The sequence below is a fragment of the Aquila chrysaetos genome, chromosome 14, assembly GCF_900496995.4.
Source record: "Aquila chrysaetos chrysaetos chromosome 14, bAquChr1.4, whole genome shotgun sequence".
Lineage (NCBI taxonomy): Eukaryota > Metazoa > Chordata > Aves > Accipitriformes > Accipitridae > Aquila > Aquila chrysaetos.
Window position 1 is genome coordinate 4,969,100 of NC_044017.1, and position 15,398 is coordinate 4,984,497.

At 35.2% G+C, this 15,398-nt stretch overlaps 1 protein-coding gene across 22 annotated transcripts in view; it reads left to right on the top strand.

The window, feature by feature from the left end:
• DOCK9 (dedicator of cytokinesis 9) overlaps positions 1-15,398 on the top strand; it is a 137,106-nt gene that overhangs the window by 84,837 nt on the left and 36,871 nt on the right. For 13 of the 22 annotated variants that reach the window (XM_030036662.2, XM_030036655.2, XM_030036658.2 and 10 more), the window contains exons 28-35: positions 2,162-2,308; positions 3,007-3,090; positions 3,712-3,823; positions 7,777-7,955; positions 8,726-8,842; positions 10,311-10,431; positions 11,245-11,378; positions 14,567-14,681. In XM_030036662.2, the coding sequence (XP_029892522.1) occupies positions 2,162-2,308; positions 3,007-3,090; positions 3,712-3,823; positions 7,777-7,955; positions 8,726-8,842; positions 10,311-10,431; positions 11,245-11,378; positions 14,567-14,681 (1,009 nt within the window). Of the gene's footprint in view, positions 1-2,161; positions 2,309-3,006; positions 3,091-3,711; positions 3,824-7,776; positions 7,956-8,725; positions 8,843-10,310; positions 10,432-11,244; positions 11,379-11,844; positions 11,884-12,009; positions 12,184-14,566; positions 14,682-15,398 lie in introns of all 22 variants that reach the window. The other 9 variants (XM_030036643.2, XM_030036647.2, XM_030036638.2 and 6 more) reach the window with 2 other exon arrangements.

The following is a 15,398-nucleotide window of genomic DNA, read 5'->3' on the forward strand; positions in this document are numbered from 1 at the left end:
GGGTCCGTCTTAGAGCCGGCTGGTATGGGCTCTCCCGAACACAGGGCAAGCTTCCAGCAGCTTCTCACAGAAGCCACCCCTGTAACCCCCCCGATACCAAAACCTTGCCACACAAAGCCAATACAAGAAGCGTGCAGTAATTCTACCTGAAGAGGGAAGAAAACTCAAATCAAACAAAAAAGCCCAGCCCAAACCCCTAGGCTTGATACTGGAAAATACCTGTCTTGTTTCTATTGATGTCCCACTCAACAGAGTGTTCTGCATGCTAGGTGTACTTGTTGTATAGAAACCCCATTCATTTCAGGTTGATATTTTGTTTGTTTTTAATAATATCTTCAAAAGCAACCCCCAAATATGAACTGTTCAGTTGTACAAAGGAAACATATTCTTTTAACATGCACTTTTAGATTCTGGTACTTTGCTGTGTATCACCTTGAACTGCTGTTCTTTCTCACTCTTCCCCTGCAATAACATGAAGTAAGGTTCATAGCTTATGAACTACTGGAGTGACTTTTTATGACAGATTTTTGTTGTTTTCTCCACATTTCCTGTTAGAAAAGACATTTCAACTTTTAGAACTAACCTCACTGTCACCTTCCCTGTGACATGAAAGAAAAAGGAACAGAATTCACCTCTTGTTTGCATGTATCCTTATTCCTGAACATGGCTTCTTGATTTCTTAAATATAAAATAAATTATTTTGCTAGCTTTTTTCTGTCTTACTGGGTAAAGTAATAAATGGAACTTGCATTCAGATATTTTCTACTTATGAGATCTGATAAAAAGATGTATTTCTGGGTGCAGCAAAATTATTTTTATAGCAAGAATTTTGTAGTATTCTTAAAAATACTTCATTAGTCTCCAACAGAGACTGAGTTAAAAGAATATCGTAAGGACACTGGCACACCCACCAGCAGAATTATTGATTTTTGTTATTTCATTAATGAGTGCTGTTGATATTTATACAGGGATCTTTTTCAACCTTAATATCTTTTTTTTTTTTTAATATTTTTTAAAAATAGAACTAGGGACTTTGGAGCATAGTTCAAACACAAAGGGAGCAAATTGTGTAATCATCTCTTTATGCAGGGCCTTGACAATGACTTGTTCTGTCTAGGAATGTTGCATTCAATATAGTTCAAAAAACTATTTAAATAACAAAGTATTCAGAGCACTTGGATGTTTTGATTTGAGTTTTTAGAAAGAAAAGACATAATGTCTGTACAGTTAAAACAGTTTTTGTTAACGTCAACTTCTTCAGCCTCACATTACCTGTCATTAAATCCCCTCAGACAAAAGACAGAATCTTTATTAAAGATTGTAAGATGTAGAGAAATAAAAGAGGCTCTGCACTGCCAAAAAGCTGAAGAGAACTTACTGACCAATACTGGTCAGAATGTACAAAATCATGGATGAAGATAATATAGATGGTGAGTGGAAAGGAGGAAATTGTGAATGTAGAGGAAATATTTTAAGCTAATTGGCAAACTACCTAAAAGCAAGGGAAAACAGTTCTGATTGTGGAAACTTAAAAACATGGAGAGTAAGATTGTGAAGCCTGAAAGAGCTGAGATTTGAAGTCGCTGATGAGCAAGAGAAAGAAAAGAAGCATGGATGAGAACTTCTAGAATGGCAAAAGGCAAAGGAGTTATTAAAAAAAAAATGGTCGCAGAGCAGCAAAAACCGGTTTGTTTTTTTCAAGGCAGAAAAGAGTGTCTGATAATGCAGTTACTATATGTGAACTAGCTGGTGTCTGCTTCAGAAAGAAAGATAGATAAAATTAAAGGATTCCCTTCTGTTCTTAGCTTCTGTTGTCAAGTTTATTGTAGTACAGAAAAATGTTAGTGCATTATACTTACAAACTTTTATACATGTGATTTTTGTCATCAAAGACTGCCTTGCTTGAATTTTAATAACAGATGCTAGTGCATGCTCTAATATTTTCTTTTAACCAAATGCTCTTTTTTTCCCCGCTCAGTCTAAAAAGTTCAGGAAAATCTTGAATTTAAAGAAAATGTTACTTTAAATGACAAATGAGAAAATTTGAAAGCTTTGTCTCTCCTTTCCCTGTCAGGTTATCTATATCTCATCTAAAGTAAGTTTTCTGATACATTTTAGTGTTATAAACCATATTGAATATTGTATCTGAATTTGTTTCTAGCTGTTGCGAAACCAGAGATTTTCTGCTTCCTTTCATCATGCAGTTGAAACAGTTGTTAACATGCTAATGCCACACATCACTCAGAAGTACAGAGACAATCCAGAGGCTTCAAAAAATGCAAACCATAGCCTTGCTGCCTTTATAAAAGTAGGTACACAAGCGACTTTGGCTCTGTGTTTACTTTTTCAGTAATACTACTTCTTCAAGGATTTTGAAGAATCTTAAAGCCAATTCTTGTAAAACTGAATATGCATAATGTTTTTTAAATATAATTCTATGTCCAAGTTAAAATGCATTGAAGTATAATTTGCATATTCTGTAACCAAGAAGACATCCGTTCAAAAGTTTGATATTTTGAAAAATTAATTTATATTTTATCCAAAAGGTATTTTTATTTTTCTTTAAAAATATCATCTAGGTTACTTTGTAATCCTACAAAAGCTTCATACATTAAGTAGTGTTTTATTTGCATGTATTTTATGTAGACAGACTTTCAGCATCTTTCCTTTTTCAGCCAATAAGATGCAGTAGGGAGAAAAAAGGATCAGAAATAAAATGGTAGATAAAGCTGCTAGTGGCACGTCATTTCTGTTTCTGTCAATATAAAGTTCTTCTCTCCAAACTGCTTTTTATTTGCAATTTGTTTACATTCTGTACTCTAAGGGAAAATTTGGTATTCATATGTGTATACATATATTTAGTTTGCTTGTTTTATTGGTTTTTATATTCAAACTGAAATATCAATATTGTGTTTGGAAAATAGACTTATTAGATAAAGAAATACAAATACTGAGCACTGAGACAGTACTAATCAATTCTATCTTGGTTTTGCTTGTTTTCCCCAGAGGTGTTTTACTTTTATGGATAGAGGCTTTGTTTTCAAGCAAATCAATAACTACATCAGCTGCTTTGCCCCAGGAGATCCGAAGGTACTCAGTGTTTTTAAACAAACTATGTTTAGAAGTTGCCTCTTCTTGATGTATGTAGATAGAGTCCTGCATTAAGTCTTCAGACTTCTTCCCGGTTACATTAGAAGCCTAGAACTTCCCCCCCCATCAAATCACTTTTTCATATTTTGATTCCCATCTTCAGGTGCAACTTTACCACCCTACAGTGTGTGTATTGTGAAAGTGATGGTGGGTAGGGGTGCAACACTAAGCAGAAATTTTAAGCATGAATGTGAGAGAGGCTAAAGTTGGAAGAGTTGATACCTGATAAGTTTCTGTACATTTACTGTAGTGGTGAAAGCATGTACCAGATATCTGAAGAATTTCTTCTGTGTGTCCAAACTTTTCTTAAATCAATACATAATATGCTAGTAAACTTAAATAACTTTGGACAATGGGAAAGTAAATAGAACTATATCCAGTTGTCAAGTATGAATTATGCTGGAATTACTTTATACTGACATATGGAACTTTGACAGGTCTATACCCCTCATACTGCAAGACTGAGAGAAAATCACCCTTTTGTGTTAAAAGCTGTTTTTAATGTGTTATTCAAATCACTGCATCAGTTGTTTAATTTATACTTTAAAATTATTTTTGCAGACTCTTTTTGAATTCAAATTTGAATTTCTCCGTGTAGTCTGTAATCATGAGCACTACATACCTTTGAATCTACCAATGCCATTTGGAAAAGGCAGAGTTCAGAGATACCAAGGTAAATTCTTCCGAAGAAGTGTATGGTATATTTCTTAGATGTCACCTTTTATTATTAGACTTGTAGACTGTGTAACTTCAGGTCTATGAGATGTTGGAAACCTTGAAATTGTCAAATAGAAGCCTAAAGTTATAATCCTTTCATTTAAAATTAAAGGAGTAGTTTAGGTGGCAGAGTAATCTATCCAAAGTATCTAGTCATTGAAAGATATGGTAAACTACATCCTTGACTCTGCCTCTCTTTCCTGCTGATTATTAAGTTTACTTTTTTTCGTGAGTTAGCTTCTAATTCACTCACTGCAGAAGCCTGCAACACTCCTGTAGGTAGGTGTGCAGTGTGAGGCTTGGTGTGCTTTGTACTTTTCATATACCCGTTCAGGTTAAAAGGGACTTCAGTAGGTCTGTAGTCCAACCTCCTGCTCAGGTCACCTCAGGCCTTCCCTTCTCCAGGTGGAACAAGCCCAGTTCCCTCAATTTCTCCTGATAGGGTGTGTGCTCCAGCCCTCTAACTACCTTGGTGGTCCTTCACTGAACTCACTCAAGATCCTTCTTATACTAGAAGGCCCAAGTATTACGCATGGTATTACAGATATGTCTAACAAATGTCAAGTAAAAGGGAATAAACACTTGCCTTGATAAGGGGCTAAGATCCCTGGCTAAGATCCTGTTGATACAGCCCAGTATGCTGTTAGCCTTCATTGTTGCCAGGACGCCATGCTAGCTCCTGTTGAAGCTACTGTCCACCTGGACCTCTAGGTGTTTTTCAGCAGAGCTGCTCTCAAGCTAGTCATTCAACGGCTGGTACCATTGCAGGAAGTTCATCCATCCCAGGTGCAGAATTTTGCATTTGTCCTTGTTGAATTTAATTGACGTTTCTGTTGACGATTCCTGTAGAACCTAGATTCTTCTGAAATGCAGCCCTGCCCTTAGGCATATGGACTGTACCCCATCCACAAACTTGATGAGGGTGCACTCCATTTCATCTTTGAGGTCATTGATGGAGTAGCATTAAGTAAGATAGACTCTGGGAAACTCCTCTTGTAGCTGGTCTACAAACAGTAGAAACCATTAACCACCAACCTTTGAGCCCAATAATCCCCCAAGTTCTTTTGCACTTTTAGGTGTCTATTCACCCAGACTGTAATGTCTCAGTTTAAATACAATGATCATGTGGACATCTGCTATTCTCCCCTTATCCACAGATCTGATGAGTTCATTATAAAAGAGAGGTTAGTCAGCCATGGTTTACCCTGAGTAAATCTGTCCTGGCCGTTCCCAGTCCCACTCTTCTCCTTCGCTTGCCAAAAAATGGTTTCCAAGAGGACTTGCTCCATGACTTTTCCAAGGACCAAAGTGAGGCCTGTAGTTCCCTGAATTATTCTTACTCTTTTTTGAAGATGTGTGCCATGTCTACCTTCAGTCATTGCAAGGTCCCAATTATGGGAGACCCCTGATCACCACGGCTTAACAAAGGTGATAGTAAGTGGTCTTCCAGTGTTTTATCGGCTAACTCTTAGCATCTCGTCTGCTGCTGTGGATTTGCTTGACTCAAGGTCTCTCGAGAGATCCCTGACCCGATCTTCATCCACTGCTGGTAATTCTCTTTCCTGAAGCTAGTCTCTAGACTCTTAAGGCCTGGGAACCATGGCAGTGAAGGACAAGGTAACAAAGGTATGGAGTACCTTCAGCCTTACCCAAGGCCACTGTCTCTAAATCACACCCCCATTCAGCAAACATCCCATGTTTTCCTTGTTCGGGTTTTTAATGCAAATGTAGTGGTAGAAGCTGTTCTTGTTACCATTGATGTCCATTACCAGTTTCAGCAGAGTTTTGGCTTTCCTCGCACTATCCCTGCATACTTGACCAATGCTTCTATATTCCTCTTTTGTAGCTTGTTCTTGCTTCCACCTCATGTGCATCTTTTTTTTTTGTTTGTTTTCACTGAAGCTCAGTAATGAATGCCCTGTTTAGCCCAGCTGGGCTCCTGGTACATCTAGCCTTGTGCCAAAACAAATACTACATTAGCTATTGCATTTGTGGCTGTGAAGACTTTATCAATTTCTTCCAGACATTGAACTATAGCAGACATCAAAAAGCGGAGGTGAGGAAGGTGCTTTTACAAGTAAACCTACCTAACATTTATATTTTTGTAGATTAGGTTATTTTTTTTCTGAAATATTTATTCAGTAGACTCTGCTGGCTTAGTAAACTTGAGTATAACTAATTAACGCTTTCATCAAGGTGGTAGAACAAGATTTGGGACTAAGAGCTGGACAGCTGCATAGAACTTGTTTCTGTCTTTGGCTTTTTCAGCCTTCAGGAGTGTCTTGGATAACAACACTGCATAAACATTTCCACAGAAAAGGAACTATGAGTTGTTGGTTTAGGGATCCTAAGAAAAGAGCAAAACTAGAGAAAACAGTGTTTCAGATTACACAATAAAGAAAAGTGTGAAATGCTGCTCCCTGGTGAACTAGGAGTTTGGCCAGGAAAGAAGACCTTTATCAGAAGTGTTTCCGGCTCTGTTTTGCTGTCTCAAGCAAAAGAGATCTCGGGTGATGTGGTTAGCTCTTAAGTGAGTTATAGGAAGGCCTGTAGAATGTCTGTGCTGTCTTATCCATGGTTCTGACTTAATGGATTCCCTTACTAGGAGAGTTCTTTGAAAAAATGAAAGTGCTTTGAGATTAGCATCTGGTTCTCGATTACTGCATTGAACAATGACAGCGAATATGAGAAACTCTTGAACACCTCCTCAGCTGAAATTTGAAACTTATATACATTCTAATAAATAAGATCTTCAAGCTAAAGTTTCTCTTAGGCTGTCATGTATTCGGTACATAAATGAACTGCATTATTTTATTGCACAAAAAATACTTCTAAAGTGGAGCAGTTTGACTTTGCTGTGTCAGATGTGCTGGGGTTTTGTGTGTGTGTGTCTATATTTATATCTATATATCTATATGGGGCTTAGTATAGATTTACAGTTAGTTACTACTAGAAATACTTTATGAAATAAAATTGCATTGCAGTGGTTTATGCACAAATGTTCAAATAAAATGTTCTTTAATTCTACTTATATTGCAATTAACACTGAGTATGTAAATATGTCTGGGAAATATAGTATTGTTTAATTGTAGCAGAAAAATTGCCTACTGTATTACAATGCAGGTCTAACTTCCATAGATGCATTTAAGTAATCTTGTTTAAATATTATTGTATCCTTTTGTGTTCTGATATATGTAGAAGGAATTGCTTAATTTGGACACGTGTGTTGCAAATGCAGTCTCTTCATTACGCTTCTACTACATGCTGCAAATTTTTTGGACCATTTTCTTAGACAATATCAATTAAGCATGATGACAGTTTTTAGCAGGCTTTATACTCTATATTCATAATAGATACATGTGTAAGATAATGAAGAAGGAACTTAAAACTGCAGTACAGAAAGCTGAAATTTCTTAATCCATGTTTTCCTTGCAGTCCTTCAAATTTACTAACCTGAGACTGAATCACAGTCTAAAAATAAAATCCTACTTATACCATACAACTCAATTCCTGAAAGGTGGAATGTGCACAACCTTTGTGCACTGTGTGTGTTTTCAGTGCCTGAATATAGATTTGAAATTTGAATTTGGCGTTATGAGATGCTGGTCCAGGCAAATTTAATAGGAACACTTTTGAATATTGAACAGTATTTAAATTTATTTTTTTTAAGTATTTAGATTTCTCCAGCTTCTTTTGACTGAATATACAGCATCATCTGTTTAATAAATGCATTATTATGCAGTGAATTGGGCTAGGGATACATGAATAACTATGATGTATATATTCATATATATATAATATATAAAATTTGTCAATAATGTTGGAAACATTTTAGTTCAGCCTCAAGTTAATTGCTAAATTGATTTAAGTAATACCATTCCTTATATAGAACTTGTACTTTACTTCCAGACCTTCACCTGGACTATTCATTAACCGATGAGTTCTGTAAAAATCACTTCTTAGTGGGACTGCTTCTAAGGGAGGTGGGCAATGCATTACAGGAGTTCAGAGATGTGCGGCAGATTGCTATTAGTGTGCTCAAGAATTTGATGATAAAGCATACTTTTGATGACAGATATGCTTCCAGGGTAAGTGTATTGCTATGCTAGTAGTACAAAATAATAAAGATTAACTGTGCACACATATAGGAAGTTTTTTCTTTCACAAAAAACTTGTTCATTCCCTGCAATGATATTTCTGTTCAGACTGTGGTGAAAATATGTATGAAAATTGTATCAAAATCAATCTGCAAATCCTATATTTTTACCAAATGAAAGCACAAAGCACCTTTTAACATTACTACATGTGTTTATTACATTTTAGCACAGTGTAATCTTAACTGCTGTTTTTAAAGTAATCAGATTTTTATGAATGTTTTTAAAGCTCTCATTTTCATTAAACATGAGCTCTTATTATTTGGCAGCTGTCCTTCCCTAATCTATTATTTGTAAAATAAGTGTAAGCAAGCTACAAGTCTTTGTAGTAAATTTTGAGTGATTTTTAATTTTCCTGACTTTAACAGCTGTGCTGTGGAAAAGCCATAAAATCTTAATGGAAGATATCATTAATGTATCAAGCTAACATAATATTAGTTTACTTGATTAATCTTAGCTAAAATCACATTCATTTAGGGTTTTTTCTGCATTATATTGAAACAGTAAATAAAATGTACTGACCTTCTCTAAATTATAATGACATATAGTGATGATCACTGCTTTTGCCATTTATGAACTTATGAATGCTTGACAAATATTTATTAAATACTCTTTTTTTGTAATTCAGGAGTGAATAGCTTAAAATAATCGGTGATTAAAAATTAAATCTGTAATTTGTTAATGAACTGTTAAACTCTGTTTAGAGCCATCAAGCAAGAATAGCCACTATGTATTTGCCACTCTTTGGACTGCTCATAGAAAATGTTCAGCGAATCAATGTTAAAGATGTGTCTCCATTTCCTGTTAACCCTTCCAGCAATGTGAGTGACCATTTTTATTTGGTATTCTGAATTATTTTTATCGTAATTTATTGGTAATGTGTATATGAAACACTGCATAATTCTGGCAAACAGAGTTTCATAAGCTTCAGAATTCTGCGAGTTTGTTCTTCTTGCTTTTTCTGAGCTTAAAACCTTAGTTAACCTTTATGGTTTTGGCTGCAGTTTCTCTTGTCCAGCGAAGTTATGCTTAACATGATAATTAGCTAGTTTGGTCCTACATACAGGTTACAGTGCCCTTATTGATCTCTACTTGAACCTCTGAAGATTTTTGGAGAACGCTAGGCCACACAGATTGCCACAGCATCATTCTAATGCCATGTGATTGATTATACTGCCATGTAACAGCTTGCCGCTTCTGTATCTGTGGTGCATGTGCCTATATTTTAATACAAGCTATAGACCACGCAGGATTGGACCTGCTACATCTTTTGAGTGGTCTAAGAAGAGCATCCAAAGAAGCTGAAGGAACAGTATATTTGCAATAAAAAATACCAGTTGTTTCTGCAATTTAATGGTTTTCCATTTGTATTATTACCCAGTTTTGATACAATTTCTGTGAGAGGAGTTTTCATTAAATTGTCTCTTTTTTATTTACTCAAAAAATACATTTCTCTTTAGTCTGCCTGCCAGTTTGTGTAAACAGTTTGCCTCTATTCTTATAGATCCTGGCATTGGAGGCACTTGCACATACTTCATTTTTATGCAAGAGGCTACTCCTCCGACATGTAACACAGAGAATTAGTTATGTTCACTAAAATCCCAACAGATTCAGTAGTTGCTGTTGCTGTTCAGCAGAAAAGATTGTATATTGGTGGTAGATTTTTTTGGTTTTAAATCTTATTTTTCAATTCAATCCAACACTGAAGTAAATGGACCGCAAAAAAAAAAAAAAAGTTAATTTTCTAGAAATTAGAGAAGAATTTTTGACCTTAAAGGAGTTTGCTTTTAGAACAGCTGTAGTGTAAGAGGGCTACAGGAGAATGAATTCAAATGGAATTTGTGGAGATGTATATTGATATATTATAGTTGCATGCGATTATTGAATCTAAGATTTAATTATTAATGTATTTTATTTTTGTGCATATCTTGCTGTGTTTCATTTAGTATTAAGAAATAAATTCACAATACCCTTCCAACAAGAGAAATGTTTGGGTGTTTGAAATAAAAGCAATTTGGGTCTTTTGGAAATATCTGTTTTATAGCATTTAAAATTCAATGGAATATTTATTTCTTCAGTGTTTCCTGAGGTATCTTACATTATAGGCTATCCCAAGCTTGTGCAAATACCTGAACATTTCATTCCATGCTTTTGAGCATATTTAATAGAAATTAAAATTTAAGGCAGAAATATGTAACAAATAGTGCTCTAGAAGACAAAGTATGTTGTATTCACTAAGTCCGTAATGTTGGAAAACAATAATCACATTTTCCTATATTTTCCAAACAGAGTGCAAAGGATGATGCACTTAATTTGCCAACTGCAAGTCAGCTAGTAACACCACAAAAGTCAGGAAACACGTTGGATAACAATCTTCCTAAAGATCTCTTTGGTGTTATCTCTGGCATTGGTAAGCACTTTAAAAAGAAAATAAAATAATTTAAAAAAGAACCAGTTTCTTTTTTCATTTGTTACCAGAAATAATTGTTGTGTGTCCAGCTTTGGTTGCTTTCTGCGTATATATTTGAACGTTACTGCTACTTTCATTAACAGAACCCTAATGCAATCAACTGTTGAGCGTGGGTCAGAATTCACAGCCTGTGCATGCAGTCTTTCTTTTGGGATCTTTTTGGCTTTGCTTTTCTTTTTGAAACTAAACCTATTTCCTGAAGAGAGCTACTTTTTCCCCCATCAAAGGTGATAGATCTTGTCTTGCTGCAGAGAAATAGGAGACAAGGCTAGCCTTGGTCACTTATGGCAGGAGTGCATAATCCACAATTTTGTACATGATGTTAGAGACCACCTCTAAGTGGAGTACTGCTTGCGCACACCTGTGGGCATCCTCCTGTCTGTCGTCTTAATGTGTTTTTCTATTTGTTGTTGTCTGCTCTAATTAGTGTAATGTCACTAATTAAAAAAAAAAAAGATGAAAAATGGGAGAGTTTTTTTTAAATATACATGCTTCTTCATGTATATGTGTATGTATTGCTACATATGTCTTTTACACATGTGTGTATGTAGTTGTACATACATACATACGTTGCTGAAACGCTAGAATAAGTTTGTCTTCATTAAAAGTAACTAAATGGAATCAATTATTTGCCTTCTTAAAAAACATATACGTATATGGTGGGTTTAGAAGTCTGGCTAAAATACGGAGTGACTTTTTTCAGTATATGCATTGTCTGAGAATTTTATATTGTTTTGGGTTTTTTTTTTTTAGCTTCCCCATACACCACATCAACTCCAAATATTAACAGTGTGAGGAATGCTGACTCAAGAGGCTCTCTAATAAGTACAGACTCAGGAAACAGCATCCCAGAAAGACACAGTGACAAGAGCAATTCTCTTGACAAGGTAAAAAAAAACCAAACAAAAATAAAAAATCCTAAGTGTATTCCTAAAATTTCATCTTAATTCTCATGGGAGTTAACTTCTCTGATTCCCATTGGGAATGGGCTTTCTAGAGTAACTATAGAGCAGTATTTTACTAAGGTTTTCTTTTGCAAAATAATTATCATATGAACTCTTTGCATTGCATTTATTAAGCTGTTTTGCAGAAAATGCAAACAGGTTTTTCAATGTAGAGACATAAGCAAGCAGTTGTTATTTCCTTTGCCAGAGAAAGGTACTAGATGAAGTATATTGAATTTCACTTGAGAGAACTGAATTCTAGTTAGGACAGCTTCTTTGATTTTGTGGAGACCTTCACTCCATCCTGTTCTATACACAATATATGTAGCATTTTTAAAATGTTGAAAAAACAGTTGCTGTGCTTTTCTTTTATATTAGTTTGACTTTTCTAAATCATTTCACTTTAAAGCTGTTACAAATTAGGAGCTCTGGCTGCAGTAGCTGTGAGGTATTCAGTCTTGTCTTTCTAGAGCTTGTGTTGATACTGATCACGTTTCATTTTCTTAGATCTTGTTGTGCAAGTCACAACATGTTAACTTTTTCCCCTTGACTCTGACATGCCTTCGTGTGGCAGAGAGAGAAGCTTCTCAGAAGGCACTCTGCTCATGCTATGCGTCCTAATGGAGAAGAAGAAGAAAATTCTCACCCTGCAAAGAAAAACCGTGTTACTATGGATTTTTCACTTCTGACAATTCCAGCTTTGCCAGAGAAAATTTTGCATGCTGCTTTCTCTCTTCAATCACAAGAAGTATTTGGTTTTTGTGCTCGATATAGTTAAGCTTCTGAGTGAAGTGTGTGATCAGTAGTTTTGCCACTTCTTTGCAACAGTTGAATCTGAAGCCAAATACGTACAATGTAACCATGTAAAATACCTTTAAATGCCAAACCTGGAATAGTTCATGTACATTATTTAATTTAAGCATAAAAATCCAATCAGCTTAAATATCAGCAGAATTTGAGTCTTAGGGTCGTCAATATAAATAGAACTAAAAAAATCTTCTTTGACATTGACCACGTAAAGAAAGAAGTATCTTATGCATACACTGTTGCTAAATGGCAATGCTGTCATCTATTACTTAGTTGTCATGTTGTTAATTACTAATGTGTAGTGTTTTTACCAAGTAAAAGGGTTTTCAAAGGAGTCAACATCCTTTGAAAATTCTACTGTGGTCTGCCAGTTTAGGTAATACAGGATTTATGTTTTGCATGCTGTTGATATTTTCCCTGAATAATATTTAATCCTGGCTTCTTATTTGTTGCTTTCCAAACTTTCTTTCTAGTAGCTCAGTTGTACAGTGCACGTTATCTTCGAGTTTTTGCTCATTGCTTGATACCATTACTGAAGAGCCTTGTTTTTGTTCTAATTTTCTTTCAGAATAACCTGTAGAACTATACTTGTGGAATCAGAATTGGCTGGAAGTATATCAGTTTCTATTTTAATATGTGCATACTTTATAGGTTATTGACATGTTTTTAAATTAAGCTTACAAGTAGCTGTAGACCTAGTTTTATTCATGTACATGTTCAACTATTTTACAGGGAATATTATCTAGTGCTCTGAACAGTATCCAAAAGTCTAGGAAACTCAAATTCTGTTTCTGCTCTGCCACTCATTAATTGTCTGCTCTATTTCAGTATCCATAAAGCTTTATAGTAGCACCTCCTTGTTCACCAGAGATATTTAAAAGATAAACAGTTTATGAAGTCTTTAGAACCTGCAATAATCAGGCTTATATAGGTGACCATTTCCTCCTAAATTACAGTAACTTCTGGCTAGTATTATAATTATGGTTTCACATTCAGTTTCACAGCCATTGAATGGATGTGCAGGTATGTGACAGATTTACACAGATTGTTTTAGGGCAGCCATTCTTTCCATTTACATGGAATGCATTAAAGGGCTTAGCAGTCGATTGATGTGTATGCTGTGAAATGTTCCCTCATGGTTCAGTATGTCTCCTGCTTTCAGTGAGGAGTGTTCCTGGAAGGGTTGTTCTACCCTTGAGGTATTGGCATTTCTTGCTTTGTGAAATCAAGTGCTTTTCTCTCTTGAGTCTGTTTTATTTTTTTCTAATTTTGGTATGAAGTATTTCTTCCAACACTGGTACATGTCCTTAAGAAGGTCATGAAGCCAAGATGATCCAACTTTCTTGTAGAAACCAAAATGTTGCACAGATCAATTGTACCAGACTGTTGACTTTACAGAAAACTTATTAAATGTCTGGTTCATTTTCCATTCACATAAGTGGGCTCATATTGGAAGTGAGTATTAGGCACTGAAAAGGCCATAATTTATCCTTTAAACAAACATCTGTATAGTATATCTGTAAAAGCCTCAGACTGAGGATTTTGTAACACTCGATTGTGTGGAAATTATTCTTCTACAGATAAGTCTTTGCCTAAAGTTCAATTTATATATTCTCACAGTTTTATTTTTTCCTTTTTTTGTGGTACACGCTTTGAAATATCAGTTATGGGTTTTTTTTTCTTTTTGGACAGACTGTAGTATTGAGCATTGCTGATTAACTCACCACAAGTGTAGGAGTTATATAAACAAATTAAGCAGGGAGAAAGATTCCTCCCCACCTTTTTTTAGGCAACGGCAAGTTACTTATCCATAGTTAATATTCCAGAATGCATATTATTGCCATTCACATATGTTTTCCTTGAGGTTCTTACATCTTTAAATGGAAAGAATTTTGTAGGTCTGTCTACAGTTCAGCATAAAGTCTCTTCAAAATCAAAGGAGCATATATGTATCACCTAACAGTAGCATTTAAAGTATTTCATCTGAGCAGAAGGGGCATGGCTGATTTCTACAATGTGGGTATCTATGTATAATTAAGTTGATTAATAATCACTGTTAGGTAACTTTTCCTCTTACTCCTTCCTTTGGGAGGGGAAAAAAAAAATCATACAAAGAAGGAAATAAAAAAAGAGGTAAAGAAGCTTAATTTGGTATACTTCATGTGTGTAATGTGTGTTTTAGTGACCTGTCTCTACATGAAACATTTTTGTCTCCATTCTGAGATCCTTTTTCTGTTGCAGGAATTAATAAGGCAATTTAAAACATTTTAGTTTATTATTAGTTTAAGAACTCTTCAGCCAAAATGTGTCTGTTTTCTTTTCAGAACCAACAGAGCAGCACTTTAGGAAGTTCTGTAGTTCGATATGACAAACTTGACCAAGCAGAGATCAAAAGCCTGCTCATGTGTTTCCTTCATATTTTAAGAAGTATGTCAGAAGGTAGGTAATTCCACCTATTTTTCATAAATTTGAAATCATGTCTTGCATTTATGCCTGTGATTTTAATACCTTTTCAAAATCAGCAGAATATTTTAGGTGTAGGTACCATGTTGTGCTGTGTTTTACAAATATGTGTGATTGATCAAATTAAACTCTTGACTGAAACCTTGTAAGCATTAAATACCCATTATTCCTTCAAAGTGTGAGGCTAACTGAAGGACTCAGTAAGAAAGTGAGTATTTGTGTATGATTGTACAGTCCGGTTTGGAAAATGGAGGTGAAGAGTAGTTCATTGATCAGTAGAAGAGTCTCGGGCTAGTCCATTCCTCCATTCTGCAGAACTTCTTATATGACAGGGAACGAAATGATTTGATCGCTGTGTGTATTTCCATTTCTGGAATGGGGATATTAGTGCTTCTGCATTCTCCTGGGATGGTTGTGAGATGATCCATTGAATTTTTTAAAGAGCGATATTATCCTGGAGAAGGTTGTGAAGGTATAGAAGTACTGCATGAATGGCAAATCTTAGTTTTTTACTAGGATCATACAACTCAGAATAATCCCTCTCCTTGATCAATATTTAAAAAAGAGGACAAGTCCCTTTTGGTAAAAACATTGAATTTTTCAGCTTGCACTAAACTTATCAAAAGTAGTTACTTCATTTTCTATGCCTATTTTGATGTTAATTTCTAAAAATCAAGTTTATGTAGTACTCAA